Below are 12936 nucleotides of genomic sequence, written 5' to 3' on the forward strand. Positions count from 1 at the left end.
TCGCTCGTCCTAATATTTTGAATACAGCCAAGTTTATTTAGAGCGGAAGACTTAAGGTTCAAAAGTTTTCCGAACGTTTTCGCACTTGAACAAATGTCCACATGGCTTGATCAAAGTTTATTTTCAAATACCCGACAAGATATCGACTTTAAACTTCAAAGGTTATGTCACATTTGGCATTGTTCAGTACTGTTTTCTCCGTAGTATGTGCGGTCAAGTTTGACTGCATACGCTGTTTAAGTCAAATGGTCTCAAATTTGACACGGCTTAAAATGATTCAGGAGTGTCCCAAATTTGGAGAAAAGTGTGCCCAGAAAGGAAATCCTGATAATTCAAAACTCTTCCGTTTGGACATCATAATATTTGTTCCAGAGATCAAAGGCCTTGCAACAAATAGCACTAGTTTAGGTCTTGTAACAGTTGAAAGCGTTTTGAATTAATTTCATGCTTGGGGAGAAATTTTTCATCACTGACTGCTAAGAGCTTGTCCGGTCATGAAACAAAATTAGGTGTCCTATAGTCTTTCAGAATTATCATACAGGGTTGTCCTCGCTTTTTTCAGTTGTGAATGAAATCAAACGCTATTACTTGTGTATTACTGTCTCAATCCTTATTCTCCGTTTTAAATACGATTTATTCAGATAGATTAAGGTGAACAAATCAAGCTGTTTGAAGGTAGTTTTCCTTAACCCTGTAATGATCCATGCGTGACCAAGAGAGAATCTCTCTTTACCACATCAATACAAAATAACGCAGGCAAGTGATGGGAATAAAGGAAAATGTCATTTGGGGGATAAGTAGTTGATCCAATACGAAATTCTTCTAACTAACATCCGACAAGAATAATATATCCGTCGACAGCAAGGAGAATTACTAATGCGATCTGCGAGTGAAAGAGTAAGGATTAATCTTTCTTTCAAAAGAACAATAAGCATGAAAACTGATAAAAGTCGTTGTGTCTATTACGATTCAGACTTTCTCCTTGATAAGAAGGCCGTTTCGATTTTGCGCAAAATTAGCGTAATGAGCTTTAATGATAAACTGCACGCAATGACATGGAGTTGCAAACAGGTGTGATCAACGATAGCCAAAGATACGCTACCACAGCAAAAACTTACCCACGACAAAGTCATCGTTAAATGGACACGTTCTCGTTATGCAGAGAACAATGATTTTTTTTTGGAACGTAGAATGATTTTATTCGCTTTCAAAGGCAAATAATGTGCGCTTATTTTAGTGGTCGAATCGCTTGCACCTCGGTTATAAGGTAAACACAGCTGTGAACTGTGCTTTCTCCGTTACTAAACGAGAAAGAAAGTTATAGAGAGTCATTTATCTTGGTTCATTAAATACGCAATGTGGATGAACGCGATTAGGGGCATTTTGATGCTTTTAGCATATATCCTGTTCTATTTTCAAAACGCTTGTTGCGAAGAACCTAAAGCAGTTGACAAACATGAGAAAGGCGGTCGTAAAATCCTGGTATTTGGAGGGAATGGATTCATTGGAAGTGAAGCTGTACGAAGACTTTTAGACAAAGGGGATGAGGTCACCATTGTGAATCGAGGAAATTGGTACTTCGATTCTGACCAGCGAATCAAACCATTTGTGAAAGCGCATTTTATTTGTGATAGAGACATGCGAATGAGAACCGAATGCAAGGAGATTTTAACTTCCGGTTACTATGATGCTGTTATTGATTTTAGTTCGTACAACGCAAGACAGATAAAACAAGTGGTCGAAATACTGCATGATCGTGTCGGTCTTTACGTGTACATCAGCACAGATTCTATCTACGAAGTCTGCGATAAAACGCACTCTGGGCCCAGTGTAGAAGAAGACGCTGTACGACCCAAGAACAGGAAAAAGCGCTTGCAACTTAAGCGAGAAGAAGGTTATGCGCATGATAAATTGGCTTGCGAGGAAGTCCTCGAAGAACAGAGCAAGTCCGGCGGATTTCCGTATGTGACTTTGCGACTCCCGGATGTTATCGGACCACGTGATAATTCCTTCCGGTTTTGGACCTATCAGTTGTGGATACGCATCCATAAGGACATCAAACACCCAGTACATATGCCCAGCGGTGTGTCCGACACAAAATTCAGCCTTTTACATGTGGAAGACGCCGCCAAAGTGATCGAGAAAGTGTTGGATGTTGGTCCCGCCGTGCACAATCAAGCCATCAATGTGGCGTTCAATGAGCACTTCACATTGAAAAAACTCCTCCGTGACATGGCAGATAAAATGAACATTGACCAGCTCGAATTCATCTCCCAAGACGAAGAAACCTGGTATTCTTACCCTACTGTCACTAAAGGTCCTCTAGATATCAGTAAGGCTAAGCTCCTACTCGGCTGGGAGCCTATGACCTGGGAAAGGGCTTTGTATTCTCTCATCTTTTTCTTCGAGGGTGCAATGACAGATGCCAAGTTTCTCAAGGAAAGAGAAGTGCTTTTAGCAGACGTCTTTGAAAATATTATCCCAGAGGAACTTTACGAAACTGCCCTGAAGAAACTGGTTTCAATGTATGGCAAGGACGTTTTAGAAGGGATAGCGATGGATATGGGCTTCGATGGAACCCCTGAAATAGAAGGCGAGATAAATGTTCAGGATTCAAGCTCTGCGCATGATCAGAAATCAGCGGAAACGGAAACGAGGGCTCATTCATCGGCTGACAACGAGGAAGTTGAGGAGATTGTTGCTGATGTAGACTCTGATAAGGAGGCTAAACAAGTGTCAGAAAGCAGCCAAACTGCAGAAATTCATTCCGACGAACTATAGTTAGTCTAGTGTAACGCTCTAATATTTTCCTGTGAAATATCAAGGAGCTGTATTCATTTTAAACCGAAACTGACTATTTCGGAAACAGAATAAAACTGTTAAATTATTTTATATCCTTAAGTGTGTATGCGACGTGGGCTTATAAACAAACAAACAGAAAAAAGAACCCATCTGGGAATTATTTAGATTCAAAGACAACCTGAAAGCTTTACCTTCGTACTTTCGTTAAGTATACATTTTGAAGGTCTGTAGGTTTTTGAACTTAGAAAAGTAACCAGGCCTGGTCCAAGGACGACAAGAGGGACAATCATTTCTTCTTAAAAAATAATAAAGTGGGAAAAAAAAAAAACGTGGGGAGCGCACTTTCCCAACCACTCGCACCTGCTCTTTAGCCTCACCCCTTTCTCCCTTCCGTTTAAATTCTGTTTCTCTGTCCTTGAATGTTTTAAAGCATAGGGAAGGCCTGAGACGGGAAAAATTTGGCCTGAAACAAAATCAAAATTTTGGGAATTTAGTAAATGTCACTCCCGACTCCATTGAGAGATTTCGTTAGTCACATGACACCTTTAAGCTAGAATCGCCATGTGCTCGGGTGAGCGAGTGTCTTCAGTTTTTATATAGGAGAGAGTTTGAGAGAAGTTATTGTGCCTTTCTTTGCCGGCTAAAGGCGAACAGTTCGGTGAGTCGATATTGGTTTTTGTTGTTCGGGGAGGTATTTGGAGCTTAATGCCTTCTTTTTTTTGTAATTTTCAAAAAACCTCTCACTTATATTCATTGACCGAGGCCGTGCGGCCAATGTACGAGTTTTAGACGCTCGTTTAAATTTTAAACATAAGTACTACGGTACTGACAGTAAAATTTAGAAAGAAGTTACCCTTAGGTAGATTCGACGGTAGATTTATTTACAAAAGAAAGTTTTTACTGTTCTCATATGCTCTTTCGAGAAAAAAGGTGATTATGACTCTTGCCTTATATATTCTGTAAAGAAATTTAGACCTACGGGTCTAAGAACAGTTCTCCTTTCTAAAATATATCAGAGGAGGCACAAAATGCCGATCTCATGGATTAATGAAAATTCTAGCACGATCCAAATGCTGTAAATGTGTCTAAAGATTTCTTCTCAGCAAAAACAACAAAGAAATGAATCAATTATCAATTCTAGGCGTTGGAAGGTTCGCCTGTTGTTGTAAGACTATGAAAGTCTTACTCGTGACTACCAGTCATGCTACAGCCTCGATCACCTGAACACCCAAGCGAGGCAGTATCCAGAATACTAAGCGGTCGCTGTCAATCTCCCAGCCTGCATAGCGTTGTCCCTCCTCGCCGTCCATCTTGGAAAGTAATACGGAGCGTGGCTTCATCCGCAAAGAAGTAATCCTTAAAGATGTTTTCTTGCAGTAAATTTACCTCCCCAGTCGCTAGGAGTATTGTAAGTATAAAATTGGTGAGATTTTGCTTGAGTTTATGGGGGGAATTAATGAAAATGCACTAATATTCTTAGGTTGGCAATGGTCGCGCACTATCGCGGCCGCTCTCTACGGCCATTCGTCCCCAGTCACAGGCTTTGGCAATGGTATGTACCCCGTAAAAGTAGTAGTAGTTAAACTAAGTAGCTTTAAGAACGTTGGACTATTGTAAAATTTCACCCAGGGTAATTTTTTTATCGTTGTATCGAGCAGATTTGTCGTTTAACGTATGAACCGGCGCTGGCTTGTGCAACTAGTGAATGATTTTGCACGTGTAATATTAGGCTTAGTCGTAGTTAAATGCTGGATGTTAACCGCGAAAGTATAGGAGTCTCGTAGCTTAGGAAATCATATTTAAGGAATGTTATGTTTTCCTCAGTCTAGTTTCTTTTGCTACCCTAAGACTACCATTTTTGCCATTTAGTTTTGGGGGTGGATTCAAAGGGAATCCAATATAGGATTTATATGTTGAACTCTTAATTCCAGTGTTCAAACTAATATTTACGAGGCAAACAAGATGATATGAAATAAATAACTCTGTTTTAACGGGAAAAATTAATCCCAAACAAAATAGACAATTGACTTCTACAGAAAAGGTGTGAAATTTGAAATCTTTTGGAAAATGTACAAACATTGTGGATAATTTCTGCGTTGGTCTTCAGACAAACAAGATTTTTTTATATTTTATTTGTTACTTTTGTTGCAATTTTGAAGCTGATTAGTTTTTTTTGTTTGTTTCAGAATGTTCAGTCCACACCAAAGTAAGTATGACTTGTTCTAATGTAATTGTAGGCAAGTGGTTATTTATTGATCAGTTTTCACCTGATATTTTCCTCTACCTGGCAGACACCATTTTGACTAGACAAAAAAAATGTGTTTCTAGTTAGAAAATTACATGATCAGTTCTTTCAGCAATAATACCTTAACTATGATTTGGAATAATTTGTTTTTGAAGTGAATCATTCTAGGTGATAATTAGTCAATGTTTTGGTCAATGTTTTGCCCCATTGTATTGTTTCACTTTCTGCTTTCAGGAATATGTTCAATATGTCTCGTGCTATAGTGTCAAGTCAGTTTCCTAGTAAGTTTGGCTGTAGCATTATATTTTGTTGGTTTTAAATAAGTGAAGTAATACTGCCAGTCTTTTCCCTTTGGAATAACCTATTTCTTTGCGTGGGGATGGTATCTATTTATGTCTTGTCTCAATAAAGAACTCATTGTTATTGACCACAATTGTTTATTCATAACAATAATTGCCTTATTATGTAATTTTCAGGCATCCAAAAAGATAATGTACAAATGAAGGTGAGTCGCGAGTACTGGTTTTCTCCTTGTAAAGGAATGATTAAAAGCCCTTGAAGAAGCTATCCCAACTCATTTTTGAAAGTTTGTTCAGAAACTGACTTTAGTTTGTAGTGTTCACTTTGCTGTAGCAAATAGTAAATTCGTCTTCATAGAAATGTAGTCCTGTGGTAATACTGCTTAGCAGAAGTGTTGGCTTCCTAGCTGCTTTCTTTGCAATTCTTTAGTTAAGGAAGATACAAAAAGCTCCTCATGGTTTTAGTTAATGATTAACCATTGTTGCATAACTTTTTGCAATAGTTCATGTTTTGTAGTAAAATGAAAACTTTGTTTGTTGAATGGTTTCCCTTTTTTTCTTTCAGGCTTTCCCTTCCTCTCCCATGTTATCTCTGGCCTGCCGAGGCTTTCAGACAAGTTCTCAGGTGCAGGATGTGGATTCTGCTGCTAAATTTATTGGTGCTGGAGCAGCTACTGTAGGTGTTGCAGGTCAGTGAGTTACTTGAAGAGTTCATACTTTGCAACTTATGAAAAGTAGGGTAGAAAACAGACTTTAAAGCAGAAGCCCATTTTGGAACACTTTGACAGTATTGTACTTGCACCATATAATAGTGAGGAGTAGCTGTAAAGCAAGCTTGAACTCAATCATACCAGTGTTTTGTGAAAGGATGTCAGGAAATGAATTATTTGGTGTATTTCATTTGCTGGCTTTACCTTTTAAACTTTTCTATCCTCTGACTTCGGAACTTTTCTTCTCATTCTTCAGGTAGTGGAGCTGGTATTGGTACAGTGTTTGGCAGTTTAATCATTGGTTATGCCAGGAATCCTTCCCTCAAGCAACAACTTTTCTCATATGCTATTCTTGGCTTTGCCTTGTCTGAAGCTATGGGTCTTTTCTGCTTGATGATGGCATTTTTAATCCTGTTTGCCCTGTAAACTGTAGACCTGATCCAGAAGTGATCAATTCCTGCCATTAGTTTTAGTGAATGGCTTTCTGGAAGGGCTGTTGTGTGCTTGTGCTAATTTTATTTTGTGAACAAATAACTGTGAAGGTCTGAAATAAAGCACCTTGTGTAAACTTTTTTATGTGGCTTTTTGTATTGGTTTGCCCGTGAATCTCCAAAACCAATTGCCAGGGAATTGGGGCAACTTTTAGTTCTAGCAAACTGTTTTATAACTTTTGATTGAGTTCAGAGCCCTGATTAATCATTGTTTAGATTCTGGGCTTAGAAAGCTGCTTTAAAATTTCATAACCCTGACAAAATTTGTAATTTCAATATGTTAGCATCAATAGCAACAGAATAAAAGATAACTGTTAACAGAACACTTTTTCTTGTTCTGTGCTGGTAAGTTCTCTCTCAGAGAAGTGATGAAGAACTGTAAACTTTTGTGTTGTTGTACATGATCAATGGGCTAGACTAAGACGTGTTATGAAATTTGTCATTCAGTTGGAGGCTGATGTTTTGAATGGACTACATGGTAAGCAGGGTTTGGAACTCTTTGGTGTTTATAGAATTTATCTTAAATTTCCACCATGGAAATTATATCTTAAAAACTGCCTTAATACATTGTTATTGGAGATGCGAATATAAACTTGTGTAAATACAAATTTTTCTCTCTTACTCAAATGATAAAACTCTTGAGGCTTTAATTTTAATGACTCCCAAAAGGGCTACAACATTAAATCATTTGATGAAATTAATTGCAAAATCAAGGAAGGTGCATGTCTTGTAGATGGGTAGTGCTGGGTTAAGCCCTACAGCTTTGCCACTTCCTGGTTTGTTCCTTTGTTCTTGGTCGTCCAAATTCAACTCCTTGACTTTGCCTTGGTGGCCAACTGGTCTGCCTCCTGCCAGTTGGGATTATTAACAGTGTTAAGTCATTCCTTCATTCATTCATATTGGCCCTAAAGAGACCTACAGGGGAAGTGGACAACTTCACAGTTGAGTGTACACACACAAGTCATAGCTACATAAATGTGACACCACAACACTAACTTGCCTGAAACCAGGTAAAAAAAGAAAGAAAATAGTGTCACACAACATTATTTATTCTGGCCTTCTCTTGTCTGTTTGACCATTACAATTTACACAGCAAATCTGTCCTCATCAACTAGCAAGATGAAAAAGCAACTTAAATGCTGGTATGTCAATCTATATTACATCTTAGATTAAGAAGGAATTACAAAATAGTGTGATATATGTGAACTAAATTACATTTCTAAAAAAGTTGTGCTCTGGCAGAACCCACATGATAAATTTGTTTATTGGTGACTTGTTTAACTTCCTTTGTAAAAGCTTTTAATTGCTGGGCAACCTATTTTAGTAACAACCTTAGTGAATCCTCGAGTTCTCCTGTAAGCTAAACTTTGCCTTTTTAATAGAATAGAAGGCAGTAGACTAAAAAACAAATGACAATACCATTACAAACAAAAGTTTTTACCCCTGCAAAATGTAATACCAAAATTTCTTCACAGTTTTTATGCTTCTAATGTTAAATTCATCGAACTGCTCTGAAACAGAATCTTAAGTATGAGTTGTAAAAAATTATGAAACTTAACTGGACCATTCTCAAGCAGCATAAACTATTTTATATTAAAACATTTCTTTGTCAAGGTCGTCAAGGCACCCTTAAATTATTCTAGGAAATCCAAACATAGGCATATTCCTAAAAAACCTTTTCTTTTCTTTGACTTCAAATTATATCTAACAACAACAATCTCATAAAAATCAGATATATTATCATAAAGAAGGACCTGCAAACAAATTTTTGTTTGATTGATTTACTGAGACAATTCAATTACTTTGACCAACTCCTCTTTGTGCTCTCCCCTGTATTTAGGGATGAAGTTTTTGATAAACTCAACTGCTGAAACTCCTGGCAATGCATTGCTCAAATTGAATTGAGAATGTGTTTCCAAAGCATCATACAGTTTTAATGTGAGCAGATTTATTGAAACCTGATAGGGGCTGGGGATTCTGGGAACCTGATAGGGGCTGGGGATATGTTTATAAAGAATAGGATGAAAGGGGGTTTTTAAATTACACTCTTGCATATCAGGAATAGTTTGGGTTTTCCAAAATTCTTTCAGATTTTCAATTGTCGTCCTTTCTTCCAATGTCAGAATATCTTTGAAGTGCTTCTGTGTTGCAATGCCAACTACCCTTACCTGACCATCTACCCAGGCAAGAATTGGACCCCCTGAATTGCCATGGTTTAATGAGCAGTTTAATACTGTTAATGAAGGACCTGAGTAGGTCTCCTTGCAACCAGAGACATTCCCAGTCACAAAAAGAGCAGTTTTTCCTGTATGACTCATGGGATAACCAAAAGAGAATATCTGCATTCCTGGCAGCAATGGCTGGGTTGACAACTGAAATGGAGAAATGCTGCGTTCTTGCAAATGAAGAGCTGGACAATAAAGTAATGCAAGATCCATGCCAGGATCACTGTGTGCAACCTCACAATGCAGCTCACCAATAGCTGCATTGGAAATGCAAATTGCAGAACTATCTTTATCATCAATCACATGCTTGTTGGTGAGTATGAAGTGGTTGCTGATGAGAAATCCAGAACCGTGCTCAATTTCAGCATCGGTAGTGGCAATCTTATACTCACTCAGAATGTGTGCTCTCTGTTTATCAACATGTTTCTTTTTTTCATCAGGTATGTGTCCCTTATCTGGGTACTTTTCAAAACGCTTTTTGGAATCAAAATATTCCAGAGATTGTTTTATGTCAAAAATATCATAAGTTTGGTAGATCTTTGGCATTCCACTCTGATCTTTCTTTATGGGAAATACATCACTATCCCCAGGAATGCCACTAGCAAAACAATCTCTCACACAGCGCGCTGCTTCTTCACGTGAATACTTACCATGTGGCAGGCGGGATTCCTCACAGTCACAAAAGTTCTGATACTCTTTTTGTAAATCAGCCCTGTGTCTTTCAATTGAATTCCTCAGCTCTTCAGAACCAGGTCCTTCTGCAGGATATTTGCAAAGCTGCAGCAAACTGATATCTTTCTTGCAGACTATATTATAAAGTCTAAAACTACAAAAAACAAGGTAATGTGTACATGTGTAACAAGTATCATCAAAAGGGATCCAATCATCAGCAACAGAGTAACAATTCCTTATACTTTCTAGTGCTTCTTCCCTTCTACATTTGTAGAGAGTGCTGGGAGAAACAAGAGCATCTTGGTACTTCTTTTGAATGTCAGCCCTGTGTGAGCGGGCTTTCTCATCTATGGTTTTTCTTTGGTCACTAAATATATCAATGGCTTCTTCATCATGCATACCAACAATATCTATAATGTCCTTGATGCTGAAAGGTTCAGGATCACATGGCTTCGCGAATCTATCTTCTGGAAAGTTTCCAGCATAGCAATCCCTAACTCGGCGTTGTGCAACAATCCAGGAATAAATTTTTTTTCCATCTGGATTAGCTTTAGCTTCCTCCAACTCTCTTTCAACGTCAGCCCTTCGTTGATCAATCAACTCTCTCATCTTCTCCGAGCCAGGTCCTTCTTTGGGGTATATTTGAACGTAGGGCATGTCTTCGTACTTAACCATTGCGTTGTAAATATCGACGACGTCGTATGTTTTCCGTGCGTTATCATTATTGGGTTCGGTTGGCGGAAATTCTTTGCACGCTACTCCTTCCATTTTATCCACATAACAATCCCGAAATAGCTGCTGTGCTTGTCCACCATCATATTCGCGTGTTTCTGGTTTGCCGTAAGTCTTGACTTTCACACAGGCATCCAGAAATTTTCTCCCTTCGTTTCCTAGCACATCATTGTTGTCCTCTTTTCGAAATCCTGTGTCTTGTCGAGATTCAGTGGAGAAATAAGAGCCCATTGCAACGAGCTCTACACTTCATTGACAGTTCTAGTTTTCTTTCATACTTTTGGTCGTAATAACGAAGTAGGCAAAAAGGGAGAAGTAACAGCGTAGAAATATAACGTTTTTTCGTAAACGGGTGTTGAGGCTTTCACAAAATCTTTCGCTCTCTATGCTGCTCTAAGTTATTCTGTTAGAATTTTGTGCTCGGAATGGTGCAATACCTTGGTAGCCGCGCAATAAGTATCTTCCTCTTTCCCAGGGTGCTCTCCTACACAACTATAAATTAACAATTAACCACTCGCGCTTGTTGGATATGAGATGATAGATAGCCAACAACGCGCATAGCGCCGAGCTGGCTATAATAATCTCATTTTCAACAAGCGCGAGTGGAATAATTGTTTTATTAAAAAAAAAACGCCCCCAAGATATTAGACAAATCGGATCATGTCTATTAACGGCCGCCCCGGTCGATATATCGGCCGACTATCGGTCGATATATTGACCGATAGTCGGTCGATAGTCGGCCGGTAGTCGATCGATAGTTGGCCGGTAGTCGACCGACTCGCGACCGATATTCAGCCGACTGGCGACCGATAGTCGGCCGACTGACAACCGATAGTCGGTCGCTAGCCGTGGCGACCGATACATTCTTATACTATCGATACTCGACCGATACATGACCGATACATGACCGTTACATGACCGATACATGACCGATACTTGACCGATACATGACCGATACATGACCGATACATGACCGATACATGACCGATACTTGACCAATACATCGACCGATAGTCGGCCGATATTTCGACTGATAGCCGGTCGATAGTCGATCGATAGTCGGTCGATAGTCGATCGATAGTCGGCCGGTAGTCGGCCGACTGGCAACTGATTTAGAGCGGTCATTTTATTTACTCAACACGTCCGCGCACTATCTGTGTTATTTTTGTCTATAGTCGAAGCAATTTATTGCGGGCCTTAATCTTTTATAACAAAGATATGTTAGAAAGTTAACGATGCAAAGAACCCAGCAATTCTCAGCCTTTTCATCGTCACCAAAAGAACTCAGTTTAATACAGTGCATGCGTGGAGAGTTAAATATTGCGATTGGATGAAAAATTGCCATCTCGGAAATATGCCTATTTCTTGAGAACCGTTCATTGGAATTTCACGAACTTTGGCAGTAAAATACTTTAGGAAATAAGTAACTGGAGTATTGATATAAAAAAAAATATTTTAAACAAAGGACATTCTAGAAAATCAAGTGGACCTTCAACAAGGGATAACTAAAGATCTCTCTTTTAAATTGTTAGCAAAATGGTGTTAACTTGCGACCACCGTTATAAACTCGTTGCATGCAAATCATAAAGAAAATCCAATGACTAGATTTTCTACAAAGAAGCAAAACCGATTTTAATTCCCTGTTTATATCTCCATAAGGTCCCAGTAAAAATGATCATAAAATTTGCATTAAAAAGAAAATGAGTCTTGGCTGTAGCGAATTTAGTATTCTGGATTCTGCTAACAACTCAATTGATTTAAAACTCAAAGAATTAAGCTTTTTATATAAATAAGATCAAACCTGAACTTAACAAACAATTATAGCATTATAACCGGCTTTTTTAGCGTTCTAGTCTACACCTTTGATGTTTTGGTGTCACGTTGTAATTAGTACCCGCTTTTGTATTACATCATATTGTAAATAATTTATCAATCTACTTGTATACTATATAATTGTTCACACTCAGTTACTCATTGACTGAAGATGGCATATGCATGCCGAAACCTGTTTATATCTGTTTATGTCGCCATGGCAACGACACTACGTAAGCTTAACTATAAAAAACAAAGTTTGTTTTGTTAACTTGCTTGCTGCCAGTTTTAGCAACCGAGCGATCAAGGGTTTTAGAGAAAATGGTGAAGGAAACAAAGCTATTAAAAACTGTGCTCAGCCACCTTAATTGATTCTCTGATATCGCGAGTACTTTGTTTACGTGTATCTTAGAATCCATTCTCCGCGCGGTCAAAAGATCCTTTCATGCCTCCTTAAAATAAAACGTATTTAGCATGGGTTACATAACCCTCTCTTTGGGGTGTTGCGTGATATGTTCTTACAATTGCTTCATTAGCGGTAGGCTATATCTTCGAGTTGTCATTTACATTCATTCGCGTCTTACGACCTGCCCTTCGCCCTAAAAATAAAATACCCATTGCATAGGTATTGTCGTTTTTATGCTATTGTATGACATTTTTTTTGCAAAAGGGCTGTAGACAGTCTCCTCCACAGTGGCCTAATGGCATCCCAAGGAGGCTGGAGAGAGAGAAGAGAGAGCGCCCTCACATTTCTTTGGAGGGGGGAATGGTAGGTACCCTGCTGGCAGAGGCGTTTATTTGTTAACTTCCCCTACGGTCCACGTGAAAATAAAGTCCTCTGCGCTCGGCCTGTGAAATCTTCTTCGAGCATACGCCTGGGAATTATCCAAGTTTGTGGATAATTTGATGTGCAAAACCGGTCAGAACCTGTTTTAAACACGTTTTTAT

At 38.7% G+C, this 12936-nt stretch overlaps 3 protein-coding genes across 3 annotated transcripts; 2 read left to right on the forward strand and 1 right to left on the reverse strand.

Moving 5' to 3' along the window:
* The first annotated feature begins 1054 nt into the window (after positions 1 to 1054).
* Positions 1055 to 2892, forward strand: LOC111323461 (uncharacterized). Its single transcript, XM_022926809.2, has one exon. It carries the CDS (start codon positions 1357 to 1359, stop codon positions 2779 to 2781), a length of 1425 nt encoding a protein of 474 aa, XP_022782544.2. The 5' UTR covers positions 1055 to 1356; the 3' UTR covers positions 2782 to 2892.
* A 1160-nt stretch (positions 2893 to 4052) lies between these two features.
* Positions 4053 to 6632, forward strand: LOC111323522 (ATP synthase lipid-binding protein, mitochondrial). Its single transcript, XM_088740729.1, has 7 exons — positions 4053 to 4210; positions 4283 to 4354; positions 4989 to 5008; positions 5282 to 5328; positions 5524 to 5552; positions 5912 to 6035; positions 6313 to 6632. The coding sequence occupies exons 1-7, from the start codon at positions 4166 to 4168 to the stop codon at positions 6480 to 6482; spliced, it is 507 nt and encodes a 168-aa protein (XP_088596855.1). The 5' UTR covers positions 4053 to 4165; the 3' UTR covers positions 6483 to 6632.
* A 949-nt stretch (positions 6633 to 7581) lies between these two features.
* On the reverse strand, positions 7582 to 10696 carry LOC148718410 (uncharacterized). The gene has a single exon (XM_088740726.1). It carries the CDS (start codon positions 10405 to 10407, stop codon positions 8329 to 8331), a length of 2079 nt encoding a protein of 692 aa, XP_088596852.1. The 5' UTR covers positions 10408 to 10696; the 3' UTR covers positions 7582 to 8328.
* Positions 10697 to 12936: the final 2240 nt, after the last annotated feature.

This window comes from Stylophora pistillata, chromosome 12 (assembly GCF_964205215.1).
Source record: "Stylophora pistillata chromosome 12, jaStyPist1.2, whole genome shotgun sequence".
NCBI lineage: Eukaryota > Metazoa > Cnidaria > Anthozoa > Scleractinia > Pocilloporidae > Stylophora > Stylophora pistillata.